This window comes from Notamacropus eugenii, chromosome 3 (genome assembly GCF_028372415.1).
Source record: "Notamacropus eugenii isolate mMacEug1 chromosome 3, mMacEug1.pri_v2, whole genome shotgun sequence".
NCBI classification, from domain to species: domain Eukaryota; kingdom Metazoa; phylum Chordata; class Mammalia; order Diprotodontia; family Macropodidae; genus Notamacropus; species Notamacropus eugenii.
The window spans coordinates 194,545,086-194,571,392 of NC_092874.1; the positions used below are offsets into that span (position 1 = coordinate 194,545,086).

A 26,307-nucleotide genomic window follows, 5' to 3' on the forward strand; every position below is an offset into this window, starting at 1 on the left:
GTCTGAAGGTCTGACTTTTCCAACGCCATGGTGACCATGTGTTTAATACATTGTTTAATACAGTAAGTCCTATTCACTCATTTTATAAATGTCCGAACGCTGCAATGTCCGTAATAAAAGCTAACATTTAAAAGCAGCTTTAGAGGTGGCAAAGTGCTTTACATACACCACTTATTTAAGCCTCCCAAAGATCCTGTGAGACAGACAATACAGGAATTTTTACTCCTATTTTATGGATAAACTGAGGCTTAGGTTCAGTGACTTCCCCAGAGTCACACTGCAAAATCCAGATCTTCCTGACTTCAAGCCTGTACTCTATCCACTACTCTTTGACACCTTTCATAAAGTGACTGAAATGTAACCATCACTTGAGATCCACTCAGGCCTAGCAGGATGTTATACTCCTGCCTTTCTTACCAAGGCTGCTTCAAGGAGTCCTGTGAGTCCCAAAAGAATGCACCAAGGAAAGGTTAACAGGGCAGAGGTTACTAAGTCTGTGAATACTGGTGGAAAGACCAATCCAAAGCCAGTGAGGTTAATCAGAGAAGACTTCCTGGAGGAGTATCTTGAGCAGAACTTGGGAGGAGGCAGACAGGAAAGAGGAGGGATATCCCAAGCAGCAAAAAGTCCTTTCAAGAGAATCAGGGATGATCTTTGTATGTGGAGTAGGATCCCCCTTCCATCTATCTAGGATTTGAGGATATTGCCTATCTGGGCTTCAGCCTAAACCCAGTCTCTTGGGGATGGGGGAAAGAAACCGCCACCTGGCACAAGGCCATATAAGATTCCATCCCCAGGGGCAGAGTCCAGGAACAATGTCTGATCAAATTGCCCTCTCCCCAGCACCAGGGTGGAGGAGGCAAGCTCGGGACATCCTCAGAGATAAGGATCACACTTTGGACTCCATAGCCAAGCAAGCCCAACAGTTAACTCTTCAGAGGCTGAGGACAGGAGATACCCAGGTCCCATCCTCCTATCCTCATGGTCTTTACATACCTCTTTCTATTTAGAAGATGTGCCTCAGTGTCATGACAAGTGGGGGAAATTGGCAGGGCCAGATAAGGGAAGTATCTTGCCCTTCCTCATGACACTGAGTTCAACCAGAATTGTGTCCTATGGTCATGGCTTTATCCTCCTTGCCCCAAGGAGGTCTTCCCTAGAGGACCCTGTTAGGCATTTATCATGATATTTACTATGTTACTTTTCACAGGGTCTGGAGTTACCACGAGATTACCACCAATGACTACACTGGAATATCTGAGGAGCATCATCCATTTAGGAACTCCCAAAGTCCAAATGAGAATTATTTTATTGATTCAAACATAAGCCACCCTTGAATATAGATCCCACCCGTAAAGTGAAATCTTTTTGAAAGGAAAACCATATGAGTGTGCAATGAAAATTAACAGAGATTAGGAATAACTCTCAAGTTTTATATATGCTTGATTAAAGAGAAAATCTGTATTCTGGGTATCTTTTTCCACTAGTTGCCTCTTCATTTCCCATGATCACCTCGAGTTGTTTATCTTTGTATGTGTCCCATGACTTTTAGGGGCTTCTTTGGTTTAAAAAAAAAATTAGAAGTGGTAGTTGTAGTGATAATGATGCAATTAACACTGTGGTAATTAATAATAACAATAATCTTTCATGTGGTTCCCATCTGCGGATCCGTGGGGGTGTATATGGATGTACATTACGGATCATGAAGAAAGACACAGGGAGCCCCACAGTACTTAAGTAATTAATTTAGCTGTGCCTGGAAGAGGTTCCCTTTTAAGAGTGTACAGTAGAAATTGACAGAGGAGGAGTGTCCAACTGTGCATTACAATATCTTGATGGGAGAGAAAGTAGAGAGGACAGTGAGTAAACTGCTGGGTGGAAACTCAGGGAAACCTCCCACAGAGTACATGCACCGTCCCAGTCCTGAGGAGGCTGGGCGGTACAGTAGCCGAGCCCCTCCCTTTCTTCCTTCCTGGCCTCCCGGGCCTGACACCAGCTCTGCTCCCAGTGCCAGCAGGTCTGCTCTTTCCCAGTGCCTGCCGGACCAGGTGTCTGGACTGGCCCTGCTACCTTATCCAGGGACCTGTGGATTGGAGGAAACGCCTGGAGGAGCAACAGGAGCTGGAACACCTGGGGGAAAAGGTTAGAGGAGGAGGGATGGAACAAATGGAGTGGCAGTGAGGGTGGGGGCAGGGGCAGGTGTGGGCACCAGCAGGGGTAGGGGCGGTGAAATGGAGGGCCCCAAGGCCAAGGCCCTGGGGGCACAAGGATTAAGAGGGGAGGAGGTGCCCAGAACAGAGCGAGCAGGTGACAGCTCTGGGGAAGGCAAGGAAGGCACTGGGAGGAGAGAGAATGGGGAGGCCGGTCCGGTGCAGGGCACAGAGTCCAGGAAACTAGGAACAGAAAGGTTCAAGCTCAGGAGAAAAGAGGGGAGGCAAGAGATTTGAGGAAAAAACAAGCTAGAGATGAGGAGTGAGGATAAGAGGGGGAGACAGTTTGGGGGCTTGGGAGATCGGCACTATGGAAAGCTCCCAGGAAGCCAAGAAGCAAATGAAAAGGGTTTGCAGACTTGAGGAAGAAAGAGGGGAAAAGGATGCAGACAGAAGTAGTCATGATTCGATTCTCTGCTCCCACAGTCTCTTAGCCTGACCTTCCCACTCCCACACATGAATCCTCTAGCATGAAGATTTTAACCAGGAGTGCATGAAGCCAGGCTCTCATCCATGAGTGGATTTCAAGGGCTCCATTAACTGAGATGGAAAAAAATATTACGGCATTATTTCAATACAAAGTCAATTTCCTTTGTAATTCTATATATTTTATTTTATTCTCTTAAGAAACATTATTCTGAGGACTCTATGGTTTTTGTCAGCTGTTAAAAGGGCCCCAGGATACACCCAAAAAAGTTACAAAATTCTGCTTGGTCAGTGGATGGGGCAGAGGAGGGGAGAGGGAGACAGAGACAGAGAAGGAGAATCACCAGGGCTCTGAGCCAGTAAATCTGGGAGAATCACCAGGATTCTGAGCCAATACATCTGGGAGAGCAGGTCTTTCTTCAGGGGAGGGGGTCAGGTGTGAAATAGGGTACACTCCCACAATACCTCCCTCCCAGTACCCTCACCTTCCAGTTTCCTTTGCATGTGTCTCCACTCCTCATCCTCCTCTCCGCCGGCCCCCCCCCGCCCCCCCGCCACCCTCCAGTCTCCTTGCTTCTCCTCTGCCCTTTCTGAGAACTTTCACCTGAGTACTGCTACTTGGTCTTCTTAATCCAGTCACCCCATAGTATTGTTCTCCCTGTGGCTTTTACCTAAGAATATAGGGGCAGAAAGTATAAGATGACACCAAGGGAAAAGGGTCTAGGATCCAGGAAGGAGTATCCTGTTGGAGGATGGGCCATAAGAAGAGAAAGCTAGACCAGTCACTGAACCCACCACTCCCCAATGAGGCAAGGTCTTGCTCCTAAATTAGAACAGGATTGGAGGACTTTGCCCTGTGTATTTTTGTTTTGTTATGTGTATATGTATGCATATAAACATATATCTATTTATGTATTATATATGCATGTCTGTGTTCCTTTCATCCTCCTCCACCTCCCAAAGAAGGACTTTTCTATATACATGACCTGCTCACACATACATACCTAAGTGTCCTCTATTCACCAGTGTCAACAAACACCCCCTCATGCATATACTAACTGGTCAGCCACAGACCACTATGATCACGCCCATCCCTTCCATGACCTGTCAAACACATACCAATCTTACCCAAAAAAAAAACTTTGCTTTGGGCCTTAGCTCCCTACCCCACTCCCCAGGATGGTGTTCCTTATGCTCCTCTATCAGACGTTAAGGACCCCTATTCTTGGCACTCTGTGTGTGTGTCTCTGTCTCTGCTTCTCTGTCTCTCTGTCTCTGTCTCTCTATGCCTCTCTCACTCTCACTCTCTGTCTCTGTCTCTCTGTCTTTCTCTCTTTTTGTCTCTGTCTCGGTCTGCCTCTCTGCATGTGTTTCATGCCTTTCACATACACATCCCCACACCAAAATCTGCTATGAGACTGACCTCTTTTTTTCCCTTCTGTCGCAGCCTCAGGTGATGCCTCCTTTCTCAGCCATGCTACCTCAGAGATGACCAAAAGCACAGGGTATGAAGGGATTCAGCACCCCAGATGAGGGCCACCTGGTCCATGGATTGGTGGCCTCTCGAATTGAAACCTACGGGGGAAGACTCCACAGGGCCCCAAACAATAGAAACCCCAAGAACCTGTACCTTCAAAGGACTAATCACCAGGTGAGAGTTTGGTTCTCCCTTCCCCTGCCCTCCCCTCTTGCCCCCTTTCCACCTTCCTGAGTATTAACAGGCGAGAAGGCAGAGTAATCTAATGAAAGTTTCTTAACTACTTCTTTTCTGGACAGGTGTAAACTGCTCCAGGGTGCTCTTCCCATCTTTGTGTTCCACCTTTTCTATGTAGCCTGTTTCTTCATCTGTAAAATGGAAATACATAATAATATACATATTATATATATAATAACACCTATCTCACAGGGTTGTTGTGAGGATCAAATAAGATAAAAAGTAGACCTGCAAACTTTAAAGAGTTTTATAAATCTTGGTTATTAATTTTTTCTCATTTTCCCAAAGGAAGGTAAACTTTCTCCCACTTCGCTGAGTGCACTAGGGTAGTGGTGGGGATGTGGGACAGGGGATTGTTTAGGTTCCTGATTCTTCCTCAGTCCCAGCTTCTTATCCTCCTTCCCTTCCCTCATTCCTCCTTCTCTTCCTCCATTCTCTTCTGTGTTCTTCTCCTTTGCTCTATTTCCCCTCCTTGACCTTTCTTTCACTCTCATTTCCCCATTCTTCTTTCTTCCCACCCTCCTTCCCTTCTTTCACCATCTTCCCCTCACTTCTTCTCTTCTTTTGTTGTCAAGATGATATTCACATTTGTCACCATATTTGAGCCTCACTACAATCCTGTGAGGTAGGTGCTATTATTATCCCCATTTTACAGATGTGGAAACTAAGGTTTGACGGGTTGCAGTGATTTGTCCTCAGGCACAGTGTCAGAGATCAGATTTTAATCCCTGTCTCTCCTGATGCCACCCCTCACTCTTCTCCACTATACCATGATGCTTCCTCAAATTTCAGCTTCCTAGAGAGTGAGGGCTCCAGGGCACCTCTTGAGGGCTCAAACTGAGGGAAGGAGAAGGGGTGTGCATGTGGCCTAGGGAAGGGGTGGAGGAAAGGAGATATGATTCAGGCCACATGTAGGCAAGAAGAATGTGGTTGAACCTGCCCAGGGAAGGGCAGTCCTTTCCCACTCAAGGTAGGATATAGACCATAAATAGTCTCTGCACATGCACATGCATGTGTGAACACACATATAGAGGGTGATGTATATGGCAAGTGTGAACATACATGAACAAGAAGGTAAAGTATGAACATGCAGGATCAAGGTGCACTATGGGACAAGCACATGAAGTTGAATGAAGGCATTATAGTCATGCCAGTGCAAGATTGTATGGAACACAATGGTGAAGTTGTCCGTGTGAAATGATATCACATGGTGGCATGAGCCCACCTGTGTGAAGGTTGTAGGTATTATACAAGTACCTGCATGTATACATGCATGTGCTTGGGCTTCCAGAAGAGGCATCAACTTCTGCCCCAGGGCCTACTCTGAATGCCAGGCCAACATGCCCCTGCTCGGCCAAGTCTCTCTGGCATCACCCTCTGTGACTCAAAGCTGGGAGGGGCCACCACACCAAACTTGTTTGAGGGGGGAAGTGGTTTAGGGAAACAGAGCCTCAGTAGAGGGACAGGAGAGGGTGTGACCAGGAGCAAAAGCTTGACAGCAAGAATCCTTGCTGCCCCTGATGAACATGCCCAGAAATGCCCCTTTCTTACTCCCTCTTCTCTCTTAGGATTCCTCTCACCACCGACTGCAGGACTTTGTCTCTTTCACCAAGAATTCTGCCCACTCCAGAGGCTTATCACCACTGAGGCTGAAAGACTCAGAGGCTGAGAAAAAATATGGTGGATATTTTGGATCTGGCCCTTTAAACTCCCCCAAAATCAAGGTAAAGGACCCTTTCCTGAATTTTACTTCTTTGCTGTCCTAGAAAATTCCTAATACAGAGGAGGAAGAAGGAAGAAATGAAGAAAGAAAAGAAGAAAGAAGGAAAGAAAGAAAGGAGGAAAGGAAGAAAGAGAGAGAGAAAAAGAAAGGAAGAAAGAAGGGAGGGAGGGGCAAAGGGGAAGGGAGGGAGGAAGGAAGAGAAAGAAACAGAAAGAAAGGAAGAGAAAAAGGAAGGAAGAAAGAGAAAAGAAAGAGAAAGAAAGAAAAAGAAAGGAAGGGAGGGAAGTAGGAAGGAAGAAGACAAAAAGAAAGAAGGAAAGAGAGAGAAAGAGAAACAGAGAGAAACAAAGAAAGAGAAAGGAAGACAGGGAGAAAGAGAGAGAAAGAAAAAGGAATGAAGAGAGAAAGAAAGAGAAAGAAAGGAAGGGAGGGAAGTAGGAAGGAAGAAGACAGAAGCAAGCAAACAAAGAAGAGAAAAGAAAAGAAAAGAAATTCTATAGGCCAAGTCATTTTGTTACAAATACGTATCCTAGTCCAGTTAGACTTTCATGTGCAAATCTAATCTTTGACACTTTGTTGCGATGTGATGTTGAGTAAGTCACTTACTCTCTATGGATCTTAAACCAATCCTTATAATTTATCTGCTAAGTAACGGATCATAGATTTAGTGTTGGGAAGGACCAGAGAAGTCATCTACCATAACCTCCTCACTTTACAGATGAGGGAGCCAAAGCGACCGTGAGGTCAAGTAGTTTTCAAGGTTAGGCAGTAATAAGTGGCAGAGTCTGGGTCTGACTGAATTCTCTGACTCCAAATTCACCATTCATGGATGGAGTGCAATTTGCATCCGGAATCTCTCCCAATTTCCTAGTGCAGACTTTTGAGGGTATTAGGGAAAGAAAGAAAGGGAACCATATACTGCACGTGATTATTTGTTAACCCCAATTTTGAGAATAGTAATGACAAAAATAACTGGTATTTATCTATTATTTTTAATATATATTCTCTCATAATTTAACTACATCATCTGTAAGTTTTACATATATTATCTCATTTTATCCTCACAACAGCCCTGTGAGGGAGGGAATAAAAGTGTCTTCAAGGGGAAAAAACTAGAAAGTAGTAGAAGAAAATAAAAGAAAGAATGACATGATGAAATATTGAAAAAACTCCTGGATAGGAAATTAGAAGATGCGAGTTCTAATTATGGCTATGGTTTTGAATCTTAGTGAACCCGAGCAAGTCATTTTACCTCAGTGGGTCTCAGGTTCCTCTTCTGTCCAAAGGACCTGTTGGATGAAACAGGATCTAACGCCCCTTCCAACTCTGCTGCCTTGATTCTATGAGGTAGAAAGAAGCAGGGTCCCTAGATACTTTGGGATCTGTCTAAATCATCCAGAGAGCTCCCTCTGTGCAGTCTGAACATCTCTGAGGGGGCCTGAAGGATAGGGGACCCCTCTGGCCATATTCCTACTACCATGCTTTAAATCTTAGAATTTGCCCCTACTCCCTCCAATGCCAATGACTCTACCCTAAGGCCTTCCACTGCTCAGTTTAGGTACTCTGCGCATGGGCTCTCGCCCTGACCTTCACCTCTATGTCACCCAGGAGGTGGCCAAGGCCCAACAGCTAGAGATGAGGCTGCATACATTCAGCATGTTCGGGATGCCCCGTCTGCCCCCTGAAGACCGGAGATACTGGGAGATTGGAGAGGGTGGGGATAGCGGCTTGACAATCGAGAAATCCTGGAAAGAACTGGTACCTGGACATAAGGTAAGGATAAGGCTAGGAACACGAAATACCTGTGCACTTATATCCATGAAGACTTATATGCATACATACTTATATGTATACATATATGCATATATGTATACACAATCACAGACATGCACGTTCATTCCTGAATACAGACCTGCATACATACTGGAGTATGCATGCACACACACACACACACACACACACACACACACACACACACACACACACACACACACACTCTTCTAAGAAAAGGTGACCCAAAGAAGCAGAATCCTGGTTGGGAGAGCCTGTCTGTCCTTCCTTCCTTCCTTGCCCCACCCCACCCCCACTGCCATCTCCTCCAGCCTCTTACTGAGCCAGCCCTTTGACCTCATCCATCCCCAGGAGATGAGCCGGGAGTTCTGTCACCAACAGGAGGCCCTTTGGGAGCTAATGACCACAGAACTGTGCTATGTTCGAAAGCTGAAGATCATGACTGACGTAAGCCTTCCCAGGACCCTTCCCCACCCATGGGTTTCCTCCAACTCACCAACTTTGACCAGCATCCTCTACCTTTCCTCAGCTCTCCCCCTGCCCTCAACTGCAAGGTCCCAAAAAGGAGGAAGATGAGTAAAGATGGGAATTGTGGAGAATATCTATATTGGGTTTATATTCCCTGACCTCAGATTGATAAGCCAAGGGGTGAGGGGATCAGAGCTATTTGATGCAAGGTAATGAGAAATGTGTGGAGATTCATGCTTCAGAGGTCTGTGTTTCCTAGTCTCTGTCTTTCTTTGCCTAGCTTCTGGCTGCTGGTCTACTAAATCTACAAAGAGTGGGGCTTCTAACAGAAGTGAGTATGGCGCTTGAATGCAGGGCTGGGTGGCCTTGGTGGGTAGCAGATGTAGTCATGGCCTGGCACAGCCCTAAACACTGAATTCTAGTAGTGAAAATGGTTCCCCTCCCACCTGCCACAACCATCAGTCATAGAAGGGATACCTTCAGCTCCTCACCTAATGCCGTTTTCCCAGAGTTCTTGCCTTTCTAAGCCCCTTCTGTCCTCCACCTCCCCAGGTGCAGAGAACTCTCAGTCCCTACCTGCAGCCAAAACTCCTTTTAGCTCCTTTCTTAACCATACCAACCCTAGGTGATGAGAACATGAGGAGGGAAAAAAGCAGAGCTATTCATATTTCAGGCCTACTGTCTGGTTCTCTTTCTACTTGCTGCCAATTTCCATTAGGGATTCCCACCCACAGATCATCAATGCTATTCAATTACTATATGCTTGGGGGAGGGGTGGGTGCTGAAAACAGAAGCCCTGATAAATCTCCATTCCTTTTTTCAAGGTTATAGTTGAGTCCTTGTTTGGAAATGTACCAAACCTGATCCGAGCCCATCAGAGTTTCTGGGAGGAGGTGCTAAGGCCTACCCTGGAGAAGACTCGTGTCTCCGGCCAGCCTCTGGACCCTCTCAACCTGAAAGAAGGCTTCCTGACAGTGAGCACTGGCTGGGAATGGGGGGAAAGGGTACTTTCAGATCAGGCAGGTGCTTGAGGACTTCAGATGGTAGCTGGCATGTTGACCCCTCCTGTTAGTTTTCCATCCTGAGCCCTGAGTCAGATCATCAGGTGGTTAGAGACTATATGATTTAAACTACACTATGGTTTGAAGAGGCACAAGGGACAGAACAGGATTCCATCTCAAACTATCAACCCCACTGCTGTTCTATCATTCTCACTTCATTTCTTCAGGTCTTTTAGGTATGGGGGTCTTTAGGTGCCTCATAGTAAAATGACAATAGTCCTAAAAGGGATCATACCTTAAGCCCTTTTTAAGAAAACCTCTTAATAATTTATTTAAAAACTTAGGAGGATTCATTGACAGCTTGCTGAAAACAAGAATAGATTATAGAAGGAAACAAGCACCTGACATTTTTGCTTTGATGCAAAGAGAGGAGAAGCCACTGGGAGGGGACAAAAGTCCCAGAGACAAATGTGCCGGAACAGAGTTTTTGCCAGAACAGACTCTGCACATCCTACCTGAAGGATAGCATAACAGCTATGGGGAAAATCATAGCAGTCCTTTCCAGAAATCTCAAGTCTTCTACCTACAAGAAGAGATATCTGCTGGGCTTCCCCTGAGGTCTCACTTGCCTCCAGTGGAGAAATGGCAACCTCCCCCTCTCTCCTCACTTGATAAGAATTTCCATTTCATTATCGATGTGGAAGGGACAGCAGGGACCATAGCTGGAAAAAACAGAGAGGTGATAAGCGGAACGCACACTTCTTCTATAATGCTAGTGAGGGACATAACACAAAAAGTATTCCCACAGCTCTATGCACCAAGCTTGCTCAAAAATTCCAACATGAATGGGATGCTAGAAGATGGGGCTTGGCCTAAGCCTTGACTATGGGTCTGTCTGAGGACCAAGTGATGCTATCACCACCACCACCACCACCCACCACCCACCAATCTCCACAGACAATGTCTGAAGTTAATCATTTTTTTTCTCTACCACCTTCCTCTATGCTCCCATCCACCAACACTCCAAGTTTAGTCAGCGATTCCAGCCATATATACAGTACTGTCTTCATGTCAAGCAGACCATGGCCTATGCTCGGGAACAGCAGGAAAACAACCCTCTCTTCCATACTTATGTGCAGGTGTGTTAGTCCACGAAGGAAGCCATTGTGGGGGGAGAAGGGTGGGGGGTGGGGCATGACAGAAGGTAGGAGAGTGTCTACCTATTGGAAGGACTCTTATTGGTTGTTCCAGGGGGGTACTCAACAGCCATCCCTCCTCTCCAAGAGAGGGACCTAAGGCTCTATTCATCTTTTTTTTTTTTTTTTTTGAGGGGGGAAGGCAAGGCTGTTAGGGTTAAGTGACTTGCCTAAAGTCACACAACTAGTGTTAAGTGTCTGAGGTTGGATTTGAACTCAGATCCTCCTGACACTCCAGGGTCAGTATTCTATTCACTGCACCTCCTAGCTGTCCCAGGCTCTATTAAGGAGGAAAGGATGTAAGTGCTTTGGAGCCTCAGGCACTTGGTGGAAATTATTCTTTTATAATTATTATTGCCTCCGTCCTTGGTACTTCCTGGACTCCTGATCTTTCTCTCTCTGTCTGAACCCCAGTGGTGTGAGAAACACAAAAGGTCTGGACGCCAGCAACTCAGTGACCTTCTCATCAAACCCCATCAAAGAATCACAAAATATCCTCTGTTGCTTCAGGCTGTGCTTAAGAAGACCCCTGAGCCCCAGGTCCAGGATGTTCTCGGTGCCATGGTAAGGATAAGCAAAGGGAAGTTTTCCAGGGAGTTTAAGGGGTCTCTGGAACATCCTGAGAAAAGTCTGTTTCTCCATCTCTAAAATGAAGTGGTTAGTCTAGCTCTAGCAGCCTATGATTGTGCAACATTTCTTGATTCTCTATGCTATGATTCTATGTCTCTGGTCATTCTTTGAGGGAGGACTGGCAGAGCCAGGGTGGGCTGAACCATGACAGTCTTCTTGCTGGGTCTAGATTTCTTCTGTGGAGGCTTTCTTACACCACATCAATAGCCAAGTGCGTCAGGGGGAGGATCATGACAGTTTGGCAGCTGCTGCCCAACGCATTGGGCCCTATGAAGTGCTGGAACCATCCACTGAGGAGGTGGAGAAGGTAAGAAAGCCCAATAGACAGACAGACAGGCAGAGAGTTGGGAGAGAGGGAAGGAGATTGGGGTGGGGGATGGGCAAAAGGAGGAGGCTAAGGGAAAAGGCAGCTTCAGGAAATAAGAAGCATGAAATTATTCCAGATCAGGCATAGAGGATGGGGAGAGAAGACAGACAAAGAGGATTGATATTTGTCTCCTTGGAGTTTAGGGTCATGTGCCTCATCCAATAATACCGTCTCCTTGTTCTTCCTAGAACCTGCGTCCCTTCTCTAACCTAGATCTGACCACCCCCATGCTGGGGGTTGACCACCAACACACCCGAAAGCTTCTACTAGAGGGTTCCGTTCGAATGAAGGAGGGACGAGAGGGAAAGGTGAGGGAGAAGGCAGAGACTGGGGATTAGGGAGAGAACAAATAAAGGAACTAGGGGAATAGACTTGGGAGAAGATAGTAAGAATGGGGAGAGGGCAAGAAGGATGGAGAGGCTTGGGGCATGGAAAGAAGGAGTAGAAGACAGAGAAGATAGGAATGGAGGGCAAGAGAGCTGCAAAATGGGGCAGAAAGGGCCTCAGGGACTCTCAAAGTCTTTGTGCATCCATAGCTATGTTTCTGAGTCTATCACTATGTGACATAGACATTGGACTGTGTGCCCATGTGCTTTGGACCTCAGTCATGAGACTTGGGTTTTATTCCCTCCCTAACTCTGCTATTAACAAGCTGCGTGAACTTTGGGCTCAGAGTTTCTGGATTTCACTTGCCCTATTTCTTCATCTGTAAAATGTATGGATTAGATTGGACCAAGGTCCATTCCAGCTCTAAAAGTCTCCTCTGGTCCTCTGAGCTGTGCTTGCTGTCTCTTTGGGCGCATTTTGTCATGTATACTCTCACCCAGAGTTCCCTCAACCCATCATCTTTCCCACCATCCTATATCAAGCTTATCACTGTTTCTCTACCTACCTGCTCCTAGTTGGACGCGTACCTGTTCCTATTCTCCGATGTGGTTCTGGTCACCAAACCCCAGCGCAAGGCAGACAAGGCTAAGGTCATCCGCCCACCCCTCATGCTGGAGAAGCTTGTGTGTCAAGCTCTTCGAGACCCCAGTATGTCATTCCTACCCTAACCCCTCTCCTGTACTCCTCCTCCTTTTACCTTAATCTTTCCTGCTTCCTCTTCCCTTTGGTTCAATAATGGGGGGTGGGGGATGAAGGGAGCCAGGGAACAGGAGAGGGAAGCAGCCTCCCCTCTGCCTCCCTACATTTCCTATTTTTTCCTCAATCCCAGACAGCTTCCTGATGATCCACCTTACTGAGTTCCAGTGTGTCTCCAGTGCCCTTGTTTTCCATTGTCCCAGTCCAAATGACTGCGTTCGTTGGCTAGAGAAGATACAGGAGGCCCAGGTAGTCACTGGGTACAGCCCAGAGTAGAGTGGGTGCAAGGCATATGGAGAGATCTACTGGGGCTGAGAAACAGAGCAGGAAGAGGGGAAAGGAGAGAGAGGGAGGAGGGGAGAGAGAAAAGGAAAGACCGAGGGTACAGGTACTATCTCATAGAGAAGGGTTAGAGAGGTTAGTTGCTATAACTAGTTTCTAGACTCCTAGGGTGCTGGCTCTTCTGGATGAGATGTGATTTGCTCAGTGATGCATGAAACAGAACGGGGAGAGTCACCAATTAAATAAAATATAGGCTGTAATCTTTGTCCTCAAAGAGTTTATAATCTAGCGGATCTAAGACAGAACTTACATACTTCAAAAAGGCTGAACTACTTGATACGAATACACTAGACATTTCAGAGAAAGAAAAGTGCGAGCTGGGGTAGTCAAAGAGGCTTATAGAACCATCCATTTGTGGCGACAGAAGAGATCTTAGTGATCCAGTCCAACTCCGTAATTTTACAGATGAGGAAACTGAGGCTCAGAGAGGAGATATAATAATATCATTTATATAGCACTTTAACATTTGCAAAGCATTTTATGGATATTATCTGATTTTTATCCTCACAATAATCATAGAAGTTAGTTGCTAATATTATTCCCATTTTACAGATGAGGACACTAAGGAAGACAGAGGTTAAGTGATCTAGTGCAGGGTTACATAGCTAGAAAATGCCTGAGACCAGATTTGAATTCTGATCTTCCTGACTCCAGGTCCAGCACGTAGCTGGCAGCCTTCTCTGATAGCCACGTTGTCTTCCTCCAAGTCCGAGGTTCTTTCCATCATTCCATACTGGCTCTAAAAATCATAGGATTTAGAGCCAGAATTTCAGTTATTGTTCAGTCTTTTTCAGTTGTATCAGACTCTGACAAAGATACTGGAGTAGTTTGCCATTTCCTTCTCTGGCTTATTTTACAGATGAGGAAACTGAGGTAAACAGGGTGGAGTGACTTGCCCAGGGTCACACCACTAGGAAGTGTTTGATACCAAACTTAAACTCAAGAAGATGACTCCAGGCCCAGCACTTGATCCACCACATCACCTAGCTACCCATATTGGGCTGGAAAAGGCCATAGAAATCATCTTGTCCTATTCTCTCCTGGCTTCATGGAAGAGGTTAAGATCTGAATTGGGTCTTGAAGGTTGAGTAGGATTTAGATCAGGAGACAGCATCCCAGGCAGCAGAAACAGTGTGAGCAAAAGCAGAGTGAGCAACGTATGATAGAGAAGGAGGACACCGGCTTGATGGGAGGGAAGGTCACGTAGCAGGGAGTAGTGGGAAGAAACAGTTGTGCAGATAGATCGGGGACAGGTAACAAATGGATGGCTTGGAAAGAATTTAGGCTTGTAAGCAATGGTAGAAAATAAAGAGACCTTGCACAGTCTTGAGAAAAGGAGTAACACAATGAAATCAGTGTTTGAGAGATTTGCCAGGCAACTGCATATGTTAGGTGGACTAGAGTGAGAGAGAGAGACCTGTGGCTGAGAGGTCAATTACAAAGGACTAATCCAGCCATGAAGCAATGATCACCTAGACCTCAAAAGTAACAGGGAAAACAGAGGATACTGCAGACCTCACCTAGATTTCAAAGTAAGAACATGAAAGAACAGATAAGATGGCCCCAAGCTTTCTTACCTAACCTAGGTACTGACAGATACTGAATTATCAGGTAGGGATAGGAGAGAAATAATTGCTTTTCTCTTGTATTTAATAAGTAATTATTGAATTAGGACCAAGATTTTTCCCCTTTTCTACTTCCTCTACTTCCTCATTCAGAAATCAGCCCCTCTAGGTGGTTACTCAGGCAGCCTTTGAAATGCAGGACTAATACTGAGGGGGAGAACTCACATCTGTTCAAAAGGTAAAGTGAGTTGAACTGATGGATTCCAGTCCATTGTGTTTTATTCAGACAGGTCTGGGAAAATGTGCATATGGATACAGATAATTCTCTTTGACCAAAACTGACTGATCAGTCATGTACAGCAGGCTCTCATCAGAATAGGTCCACCTCTCACCAGAATATTGATTCTCTCACTAATTGTTAACCAGTTAGAGTTGATTTCCACCCTCAGGAAGGTTTACTCATCCAAGGGCCTATAAGCAGTGAGTGGGTTCTACGAGGGGTCTTTGGTCTAAGAGAGAAAGCCAAATGACCATCCTTTTATTAATAATGCTAGCATTATTAATAAAATGATTGATTGCACAGAAACTATGTCTCTAGAAGTTTCACAAATAGCCATTTTTGGAGAAAAGATAGAATTCTGGGCCCAGAAATGTAGATATATACTGTACTGGCAAGCGGAAGAAGAGAGATATTTAGATATACCAATTAAGGAATGAATACATAGATGAGGAAGTTGTTCAGCATTTCAGTTTATCCAGCATTAATTTATCAGCTAAATGAAGCTGCTAAATGTACAAGACATTCTGGTTAGGTGCTGGAGATAGAGTGATGAAAATGACAGTCTCTTCTCTCAAAGATCTTATCAGTTAATCAAGCCGTGGGATACAATAAGCGTACAAACAAATAAGTCTATTGTTATATTTAAGGATTGTATCAAATGCTAATGTATCATATAGACATTGTATCAAAGAATCATGGTACAATATAATTAGTTGTGGGCCTTAACTAGGTGGTAGTTAACCAGAGTGGTGACCATTTCAGATCTTCAAGTGGGCGTAGGGACAGTATCCCCTGACACATATTTTCAGCCCCACTGCATGTCATTCTATAATAATGTTATTAGTTTCTCTTTCACCCACCTCCCCGACCCCCAGCCAAAGTATGGCTACAAAGTTCTATTTCTGTACTTTACCAAGGGTAGTAGCCTTGTGAGTGGAGAGGAGGGAACTGGTGGGGAGAGATATCAGAAATGCAATGAACCAGACTTGGAAGCTAACTGAATGTTAAGAAGGAAAAAGAGTTAAAGATAATTCAAAGATTTTTGTGCCCAAGTTATCAGAAAGAGTTAGTTTAGAATTTATTAGAAAGTGAATTGTTTCAAAAATGTTGAGTTTGAGATACATGTGGAAAATCTACATGAAGAGATATTCCAAGGATCTGTTGCAGATCACACCCACACAGAATGTCGAGTTGGAAGGGGCTTCAAGGGTCATTTAATCCAACTCAGTTTCAGAAGCAGTTAAAGAAGTGATTGGGGCTGGACATAAAGATTTGGGAATTGTCTACATAAGAGAAAGCAATTGAAGCAATAGGAATGAATGTTTTTGGCAAGGGAAAGACTAGAGAAAAGATAGACAAGGACATACACTTGGGAGATGCTCACATTTAGGGGGTGGGAGAAAAAGGGTCACACCATAAATAAGAACTGAGGAATGGTCAACTTGGTAGAAGCAGATCCAAGAGACAATAGTACTACAGAAGACAAGAGTATCAAATGCTGAGAAAAGGCCAAGGAAGATAACTGCGAAAGACCATTAGGCAATGAAGGAGCCATTGCTGATCATGGGGATGGCTAGCATTTACATAGTGTTTTAAGATTTTCATAGTACTTTACAAATATTATCTCATTTTGTCCCTACAATAACCCTGAGAGGTAGGAGCCGTTATTATTATTATCATCCCCATTTTATATATGAGGACACTGGGGGAGGGAGCAGTTAAGTGATTTGCCTACAGAAAAGCTAGTCAGAAGTATCTGAGGCTGAATTTGAACTCAGGTCTGCCTAACTCCAGGTCCAGGGCTCTATCTATTGGGTCACCTAGATGCCACAGAGAAAGTATTGAGTGTGGTTGAAAATTATAATAAGGTACCAGACACTGAGGTCCTTACTCAAACGAAACTGCCAAGAATTCAAACTCTGCTTCAGAGAGCACAACTCAGATGGACTGGCCATGTTGTTCGAATGCAAAATGTACGCTTGCCAAAAAGACTATTTTCTGGAGAACTCGCATAGGGCAAGAGTTTGCATGGTGGTCAGAAGAAGTGATACAAGGTCTCAAGGTCTCTTTTAAGAATTTTGTAATTGATTGTGTGACATGGGAGACACTGGCACAGGACTGCTCAGCATGGCATTCGTTCCCACATCAGAGATGGTGCTGTGCTCTGTGAGCAAAGCAGAATTGAAACAGCTCAAAGGAAATGCAGGATGCGCAGATTTAGAGTATCCACCCCAAATGTTCACACGGACTATTTGTGCCTGACCTGTGGTAGAACATTCTGAGCTCATATTAGTTTGATCAGTCACAGTAGAATACAGAACTAGGGTCGAAACTTGACTCTAGCATAGTGATGTCATTTTAGTCCTCTTCGAGAACAAGAAGGAAGGACCACAGCCAACTACTGAGTACAATGGTGAGATTTAGAAGCCAGATTGCAAGGAGTTCAAGAGGGGAATGGAAGTAGGGACAAATTACTCTAATAGTTTTGCAATGAAGGGTTAGGAAAAATATAGGAAATAACTAAAGTGTTTTTTCAGAGTAAATAGGTGTCTTTTTTTTTTTTTAAAGGATGAAGAGTTGACTCATTTAAAGGCAAATGAGGAAGTTAAGCTTACCTAGAGTGGAAGGGGAGGGAGGAGGAGGAGGAAAAGAGAATAAAAATAGAGAGGAGGTAGAAAACAGGAAACATTTCTCCCCCTGTCATTCCCAGGCTAGAGGTGGCTCTCCCCAACCCAAATCATCCCCTAGGAGCCTTGGTGGTATTCTATCTCAAAAAACAATCTGAGTATTCCCCTAGGAGCCTTGGTGGTATTCTATCTCAAAAAAAAATCTGAGTATTCAGAACATACCACCCCAATCTTCTCTCAAAATGGTTAATCAAGCAGAAGACAGTCTATTGATCAAAGAAGGATCTGGCAAAGGAAAACTATCATTGGTCTGGTGGAGAGAGGTGTTTTTTGTAGTCCTGCCTCCACCTCTTAAGATCCTTTCTTTGACTCTGAATTTGTCTATTTCTCCTTTCATTCAAACAGGTCACCCTGCAGAAATTAAAGACAGAAGAATATGTGCATCAGAAGAGAGAACTCTTGGCATTATATAGGGACATCGAGTCTCCTGGCACGAGGCCTCCAACCCCCTCTCCTGACAGCTCCCAGAGCAGTGTAGAAGAACACAGTCTGGAGAGGAGGTAGATGAGATTGTCCACATCCCCAAACAACAGAATTATGGGAAGTGGGACCACAAGGGTAATGCAGATCATTCAAAAGGAATGGAATGGGTCCTGAGTATTTGGAGCCGAAGCTAGCTAGACTAAGTGATGGGTAACTGCATCAGATATTAATTGAAGAGCATTAGACAAGCCTAGGGGGTTAGTAAGCCTGGGAAGTAAGACCAGCACTTTGTAATCATGATGGAGACACAAATTATGAGTTCTCACACCTTCAGAGTATAGATGAATGTGTTTATGCAGTCATAGAATTTTATTACTAGAAGAAACTTTAAATTCCTGTATTCTATAGATAGGAAAACAGGTTCAAAGTGAATTGCTCCAGGTCACAGAGGTCTCCTCACTCCCAAACTAGTACTCTTTCTTTCTCACCACAGTGCTGGGACCAGCATGAGAAAAGGAGTCTCTCTTTAGAGAGATTCTTTTCCCAAAGTAGTGGGAGATTGCTTCTAGCTGGAGCAAAAACTTTCAAGACAAAATCTGACCTGGGTCTTGTTCTCCTCCTTAGCAGAACGTCAGAGTTCTCAGCCCATGTCCCTCACCTGGTGGTCACAGAAGACAGAGAAGACTCTTCTCCTGGTCTGGATGATGGTTCTGACAGTGGTTATGGCACAATACCTGGCTCTCTACAAGGGTCCCAATCCCCACTGATCCGTAGACGCCGACCTGCCATCCGCCAGGACCCCCGATTGACCCTCTCTACCCTGGACCTTCGAGACATCCCTCGAAGATTCCAGTCTTCCAATCCCCACGCTCCTCAAAGACGGAGTGCCCCTGACCTCCCTGAGGATATTATCCAGAGAGGGCATAGCCTTCCAAGGAGGGGGCCTTCACCCTGGTCTGAGAAAGAAGAAGAAGAAGAAGGGTCCTCGGCAGGAGGGGACGTAGTAATGGAGACTCTGAACCGAGCTAGGCTTCGGGGACAGGTGCCTCTCTCGCCATCTCAGGTAGATTCTGCAGGAGAGAGCCCCTGGGACTCCTCAGGGGAAGATGAGGAAGAAAGTCCTCTGTTTCTGGCACCCAAGCGCTATTCCTCGTCCTCCTCCTTGCGGGCAGAAGAAATGCTGCAGGAGATCCGGGAGGACCTGGCCAACCAGCGAATTGATGCAGTCTCAGAGACGGTGACAGAACCCAGGGATAGACAGCCCCGGAAGCTGACAGTAGCCGAACTACAAAGGATGCGTGGGTCTCAAATCATACAGTTAGATACTCCCTTAACCACATCGTAAGTACTGCCCGGAAGAGAGTTTGAATGAAGTTTTTTGGGGGGAGGGTAGGGTTATAAATAACAGTAGCGAGGAGGGCTAATATGGAGAGTGAAATGCTCGATAAAAAGGTTGGTCAAAGGGAGAGAAGGGGCACTCTAGCCAGAATCTGCACTACTAACTAATCCCTGTTCACTCTTTGACCCTTTCCCATGCATTTGAAACATTAGATTGCTATTGACACTCCCTTCATCCCTTTTCTCTATCTCTTTCCAGGGAGGTATAGCCTCACTCAGGACACCTAAGATTTCTCCTAGAGGATATCTGATCCAAGAAGCATTGGTCATCCACCCTCCTCAGCCCAAGAGCCAGACCGAAGCACCCATCTGCTCCATGACATAAAGTCTGGGATCAAGACTGTAAATTTTTGTATCATAAACACTCCTTAAACTTAAATAAAATTCTGTATAGATAATAGTGACTGGAGTGGTATGGTGTGAGTTGAAAAGTGGTAGGTGGGGTGAAACCAGAAGAGGGCAGCACAAGCCTGGGCAACATATTTATTCTTTCACAACCAAAACTAGAAAATTGATACCTTCTTGGCATCACTCCCAATCTTCCTTCTTCTCAGGGTCTTCCAGTTCTGCCTCCATCCTCACATCTGCTGGTCCAAATTACTGTCATCTGGAGCCTTGGTGGTATTCTTGCCCCCTCTTGCCCCCTTTGATCTCTTCCTTTGTAGAGCCATTGGCCTCAAACAGCCAAAGCCAACACAACAAATGTAATCCATTTGCTAAGTGATCCAGAGCTTTAATTCCAAAAGGTTTAGTGTACAATATTTACAAAAAGAGAGTTCTGGCCTCTGCCTTCAGCCTTCTAACCCATATGACACCTAGCATTTGACTCCCACTCCTCTAAACTGAGATAAAAGAGGAAACCATGTGAGGAGGTACGAGGAGGAAGGAACGATGCTGGGTTTACATTAGTGTAAAAAAAAATGTTACAAAGATTGCTCATTTACCATGTATAGAGGAGCAGTGATCAAGCCAGGGGGCCCAAGTCTATTTATCTGTAGCCCTGAGTGACCTGTACTCCATCCATTAGTGCTCCAGGCACAAGCCTGCCATGTTTTAGCTGCATCCTCAAATACATCCCAGAGATCCCCAACTGTACTCAGACAATGCAGAGTTTGGTAAAAACCACACCCTACTTAGCAGTGTTCCTTTTACTCTTCCACATTCACAGAGTGCATAAATAGCTGAGAAAGTCAGGGTGCTAGACTGGTACACCCCTGACAGCCTATAGCACCAAATAAACAATGAGCTGAGTAGGGGCGTTCCAGAAATGGGGCCCCCAAAGACTGCCGACTTGGAAAGGCACAGGGTATTTCCATCCAGGACGGGATGCCCTGGGACTCCTGCCCTGGGACTCTTCTAAGTCCTTCCTAGGAAAGGAAAGAAGTCTTGGGGACTAGGTCCCATATGCATGAAGGATCCAGGAAGGATGAGGCCACAAAAAGGGAAAGCTGTGCTTGGTGCAGCCTCACCTAGGGAGAGGATACAAAAGTCCTGAGGGGCTGCCCAGCTTCAAAGTCTCTTTGATGTTCTGCAGGCAACCGTCTAAACCCATGTCAGTGAGCACCTGGGCCAGCACTTCAAGAGTGGCCTGGTGCTGGGGTACTCCCTTCTGCCATGCTGCCAGCATGCTGTAGTGGGCTTCTCTCAGGCATCGGGGGTTCTGCATCTCAAGGAATTCAATATAATGCTCTCCCAGTCCCAAACGACGGATGAACTCCTTCCAGCGGGAGGGGGGCACCTCGTCTACCACTACATACAGCTTGGCTGGTTCTGTGGGATGGAAAGAGGGAAAGCATATGAAGGGATGGCTAATCAGCTTCAACAGCACAGGGCAGAGGGGAAAGGCTGGCTTGCATTTTCTTCCCCATTCGCATGTGACCTCCCTGGGCACCTTACTTTGCTTTTTTATATCTCCAGAGTTTAATCCAATGCTTTGCACTGAGTAAGCACTTCATCAATTCTTGTCTATGTTGTCTCCCCACCCCCACCTGAACTCCAGTTACAATGTAACCTTCTTGAGGGCAAGGGCTATCCTTTTTACTAATTGCATCCCCATCACTTAGCACTGTCAGTTCCTGGCATATCATAGACGCTTAATAAATATTTACTGGATTGGACTTGGACCCCACCACTGTGACCTACTCCCCCACCTTTGTGACTTTGGGCAAGTCATAACCCCTCTGAACCTCAGTTTTTTCACCTATAACAATAATAACATTTATATAGCACTTTTAAGGTTTACAAAGGGCTTTAGCAACATTATTTCATTTGATCCTTAAAACAGTAAGGTGAGTGCTACTAGTATAGCAAGCACAGCTATAAAATTCACTGTTAGATAACAGCCAGTGGAACAAAAACAATAAAGGAGGATACTAGTTATCCCTCTTTCGCAGATGAGGAAAGCGGGGCAGAGTGGTGGGCACTTGTTCAGGATTCCACGTCAGAATCGGAAACTGGGGCAGCCCTGACTCGCACTCAGTACCCTAGCCACTGCAGGCACTTGGCGGGGGGGGCTGGCACAGACCAATTCCAAACCGCTCTGTATTTATCAATGCAGTCATCCTACCACCCTCACCCCATCTGCCTTCCAGATTGCCCCACAACCCATCCCTTTTCCAAGTAAGACCCTGCGCAAGCGCGCTCCTTTCCTATCCTGGGGGAGGGACGAGCTGCCTCCGAGGTCAAGCTGGGCGGGCGGGGCACTCACTGTCAAGGCGTAGGGCGGTGACGTCAGACGTGACGCAGTCCGAAGGCATCTGGGCGCCCGGAATGAAGGGTTCCGCCCGCTGGTGGGGTGGTGCCAGAGTCACGATAGGTTGTACATTGTACACAGTCGACCAATTGCTCGAGGGGAGGGCCGGCGTGGAGACAGGTGCGTAGGTGGGGGGAGGCGGGGAGGGGAGGGTTTGGGGGGAGGAGGGAGTGAAATTCAAGGTAGGGGGTGTGACCAGAGGCCGCTCATTTTCTTCCTGGAAGAATTATGGGGAGGAGTTATGGGGAGCCACGCCCCCTCTCTGCCTGGTCTGTATCCCCGCGGGCCATCCCTACCATGGAGCCTGAAGGCAGTAGGTGGGGCAGGAGGGGCTTAGCCCCGAGCCTTGATAAAGGAGGCGAGATGAGGAATTAGGGGAGGGGGGAGAGGGCAGAAATGATTTAGGGGGTTCGGGCTGTGGGTTAGAGATTTAGGGAGTGAGGTGTTGGAGGGATGAGGGGAGTAGAGACCGCCAGCAAGGGGAAGGGGAGGGGAGCTAAAGGGGGTCCCACCTCTGGTCTCATCCTTACCTCTTTTACAGGAGCAGACTGTCTCCCACAGACTGAAAAAGGAGAAACAAAGACATCACAGTTTTCACTTCCCCATCCATGCCTTCCCTTTCCCTTCTCTAACCACCCTCTTCCCCCCCAAAAAACCTCACTACCATGGGGACCTCTGATGACACGCACAAGAGGCTGCGTGCTTTCTCAGTCTGAAGGAAGTTCTGACTCAGCAAAAGGTCATCTGTGTCCCAGGTGCAAGCTTCTTAACACTTCCCCCTTGTCTGGGACCTCCCTTTCCCCATCTTCAGAATGAGGGGGTCAGACGAGATCACCTCTAATCTTCCTCCATTTTTAACTTTATGAACCTGTGACCCCAGCTACATAACCCTCAGGAAGCTGCTCAACTTCCCCCCTCAGTCTGAGTTTCTTCTGCTGTAAAATGGAAGTAATACTGCTTCTACTACCAATTTCACAGATGTTGGGCGAAAAGTTATGTAAACCTTAAAGCTATATACATGAAGTTATTACCAGTTACCCAACAGCCCATCCCACAGTATTTCCTCTTATCCTCACCAAATACCACCCCAAGGCTCTACTCACCAATTACATACAGTTTGGACCTCCATCGAGGGTAATGACAAAAGAAAACAATGAAGATGAGAGAGAGGCAGCAAAATCCCAAAAAGATCACCAAAGGCATCAGCACTGAACCTAAGGGCAAAGAAAGTCTTAATATGTGAACAGGAAAAAAAAAAAAAAGGAAGGAAAGAGGGGAAGCTGCATAGAGGGGAGCAAGGCTGGAGGAAATGGACTGTGAGAATCCTGTACTCTAGTTAACTAAGTCTCACCTGATTCCTCCTGAATAGACCTTGAGGGGCAGACAACACTGCACTTTTTCCCTGGCACACACCTGAAAGAAGAGAAAGAAATGGGTAAATATTTCTGGCCAAATACAAATCAGTCAGTCAGCATCACTAAGGCTATTCTTAGACAGAGTAGTCCACGCAGGCACCAAGGCCTGGATTTAAATTCTGCCTCCTTAATAGAAGTTACTTTAGTCCTTTGAGTTCCGTTTCATCCTGTGTAGTAAGTACTTTTCAGGTTGTTGTGAAGACTAACTAAGATAATTATGTAAATCACTTTGAAAAGCTTAAAGTAATACAAAAACATAAAAGTAAAAAAATGTTAAAGTAATATAAAACCATAAGCTGTTCTTAGAGTCATATATAAAGACATCTCTTTAGAATAAATTCCAAAATGCTGTACATATAACATGTTGGAATTTGGCTGAACTGGATGTTGTTTCAATAAATAACTTTTAAATGGGCTTTTGTAACAGTATTGGTTATTTTACTTCAAATACATTTCAATATACTAAATATATGTATATATGTTCATGTATACATATATATATTAATTAAGCAAGCCTTTGATGGGGTCTTGGAAATCTTATACAGAAAATTCATTCATTATAACTTTATTCAGCACAATGGCATTTGGCCTGCACTACACGCTAATGGAAAATATAGAGAAATAAAACAAAATCAAAGAATTTTAGATATGAAAGGTATGGGTAAGACTTTAAATCTCCCTGGGACCTGTTTCTTTCTGTGTAAAATCAGGGATTTGGACTAGATCAGAGATACCAGATATATTCTCAGCAGCCCACAATATTCCCAAGTGCAGCCCAAACCAGATTAAAATATAACTGCAAAATATCAAAATAAATTTTAAAATACAATTGTTCAGTTGTTTTTCAGTCATATCCAACTATGATACCTTTTGCGGTTTTCCTGGCAAAGATACTAGATTTCTTTGCCATTTCCTTCTCCAGCTCATTTTACAGATGAGGAAACTGAGGCAAATAGGGTTAAGTGACTTGCTCGGGGTCATATAGTTAGCAAGTGTCTGAAGCAGGTCTTCCTGTCTCTGAGCCTGGTGCTTTATTCACTTTGCCACTTAGCTGTGTATACACACACACACACACACACACACACACACACACACACATACACACTCACACATGTATATCTATATTACATATATATATAATAGATCATAATATTAACATATAGTTTTCTAAGTCAATAACAGCTCACAGGGATCCTGAGGTACAGCTTAGTGGCTCTGTTTTCTATTTGAAATCTCTGGACTAGGTGACTTCCAAGCTCCCTTGCATATCCTAAACTTTCTGTAACATAGGGCCTAAAGGAGAAAATAAAGCAAATGGACACTTATGAAAAATAGAACAGAAACAAGACCGTAATTAAGAATGTCCAGGCAGTTAGTATAAAGTTATATTTCAGTGTATTTACTCCTCAGAAATCTGAAAACACTACAAATCAGGGCTGCATTTATTGTTTTCTTAACTGTTTAGGTTTAAGAGAGCAAAGGAGAAATAATTAATAATGCCAATTAAACTTAATTGTCCATTGTGGTTAAACATCTCCCACTGCACCCCTGCCTGTACATACAGCTCTTTTTATTAGTACAAACGGTGAGGGCTTTTGGAATGTTTTAGAGTGGTCGGAACCGAGTCCAGCTAGTTTAGACAAACCCCTAGAGAAGGTGAGAATTGAAGAGGATTAAAAAGAAGGGGTAGAACAGTTTGTTGATAAGGCTATGGAGATACTCCATACATTTATATGGTGCTTTAAGATTTACCAAGTGTTTTCTTCACAACAGTTCTTTGGGAGAGGCACATGTATTACTGTATAATAAATATAATAATGTATTGCTATCTTCCTTTTACCCAAACTCAGAGAGGTTATATAACTACCCCAGCTCACAAAGCTAGTGAGTTCTGGAGGCAGTACTAAAACATGGGCCTTCTGACTCCAAGTCCAGTGCTCTTTCCCCTAGGGATTCCACAGTCTGAAATTCTCCTGCAGAGGCTCAGAGACCACAAGAGACCAAGGCCTCCCAGTGCGCATCCTGGGCCTTCTCCAATCATCCTGATGAATATCTGGTCACTGGATCCAGATGGCTCAGGAGGAGAAAGTGAGACTGGTGACCTGCACAGCCCTCACTCAAAACAAAGTCAAGTGCAAGTCATGTCATCATTTCTCTGATGTCATGGTCTTCTTCGAAAATGAAGGACAAACACAGAGACCAGAAGAGACAAGACATGTTGGACAGAAGTAGGAGAAACATGTACAGGGGCCCAGGGTACCAGAATTGCTGTGTACAAGTGATCCCCAGGAAGGATTTTTCAGAACACCAAGTGAAGATTGCCCCAAAGTAGGATCTGAGACAAATCATGTAAAGAAGGAAATTTAAATGAATTCTCTATCCTGAGTGAAGAAATGTATATGACACAAATATTTACCTTCACCAAACACCAGCCAAAGGTGGCTAATTATGTAGTTAATAAACTAACAACATAATTAGCAAATGGGCAATAAAGATTGCTTTCTGTATAAGAGACTGCTTAGGACAGTCCTGAGGACACTTGCTTGAATTCAATAAATATTTTATTAAGCACACACTATATACATGGCAAAAAGACAAAAAAATGTCCCTGCTTCCAATAAGCTTTCCTTCTCCAGTGGAGAAATAATATGAACACAGATAAGTATAACACAGAGTAAAGAAGGAAGAGGGCAAAGAAAAGATCAGACCAACAGTTTTAAGAATAGTTTAAGGGAGAGAACGTTAATGTCTCAAGGGGAATCAGAAAAGACTTCACCAGGAGGTGGCACTAAAGCCGCAGCCCCAGATGAATCTGAGAAAGGCAGAAGTGAAGCAG

The 26,307-nt window shown here is 45.0% G+C and overlaps 2 protein-coding genes across 8 annotated transcripts in view; one reads left to right on the forward strand and one right to left on the reverse strand.

Annotated features, from left to right (window-relative positions):
• Nucleotides 1-1,890: 1,890 nt before the first annotated feature.
• On the forward strand, nucleotides 1,891-19,702 carry PLEKHG6 (pleckstrin homology and RhoGEF domain containing G6). 6 transcript variants are annotated; one of them, XM_072653712.1, is made up of 16 exons: nucleotides 1,901-2,142; nucleotides 4,084-4,287; nucleotides 5,919-6,074; nucleotides 7,682-7,846; nucleotides 8,216-8,311; nucleotides 8,613-8,663; nucleotides 9,157-9,306; nucleotides 10,362-10,472; nucleotides 10,944-11,093; nucleotides 11,329-11,466; nucleotides 11,715-11,834; nucleotides 12,429-12,561; nucleotides 12,743-12,858; nucleotides 17,829-17,983; nucleotides 18,534-19,247; nucleotides 19,504-19,702. In XM_072653712.1, the coding sequence occupies exons 2-16, from the start codon at nucleotides 4,144-4,146 to the stop codon at nucleotides 19,511-19,513; spliced, it is 2,409 nt and encodes an 802-aa protein (XP_072509813.1). In that variant the 5' UTR covers nucleotides 1,901-2,142; nucleotides 4,084-4,143; the 3' UTR covers nucleotides 19,514-19,702. The 6 variants fall into 6 exon arrangements, 4 of the variants coding, with proteins under 4 accessions (XP_072509813.1, XP_072509812.1, XP_072509814.1 ...); XM_072653711.1 differs by having other exon boundaries at nucleotides 1,903-2,142; nucleotides 18,531-19,247; XR_011977026.1 differs by lacking the exons at nucleotides 12,743-12,858; nucleotides 19,504-19,702 and having other exon boundaries at nucleotides 1,891-2,142; nucleotides 18,534-19,071.
• Nucleotides 19,703-19,773: 71 nt separating this feature from the next.
• Nucleotides 19,774-26,307, reverse strand: part of TNFRSF1A (TNF receptor superfamily member 1A) — a 51,778-nt gene continuing 45,244 nt past the window's right edge. For both annotated transcript variants that reach the window (XM_072653723.1, XM_072653722.1), the window contains exons 6-10: nucleotides 23,408-23,469; nucleotides 23,160-23,270; nucleotides 22,587-22,618; nucleotides 22,012-22,273; nucleotides 19,774-21,074 (exon numbers count right to left, since the gene is read on the reverse strand). In XM_072653723.1, the coding sequence (XP_072509824.1) occupies nucleotides 20,770-21,074; nucleotides 22,012-22,273; nucleotides 22,587-22,618; nucleotides 23,160-23,270; nucleotides 23,408-23,469 (772 nt within the window). In that variant the 3' untranslated portion in view covers nucleotides 19,774-20,769. The remainder of the gene's footprint in view (nucleotides 21,075-22,011; nucleotides 22,274-22,586; nucleotides 22,619-23,159; nucleotides 23,271-23,407; nucleotides 23,470-26,307) is intronic.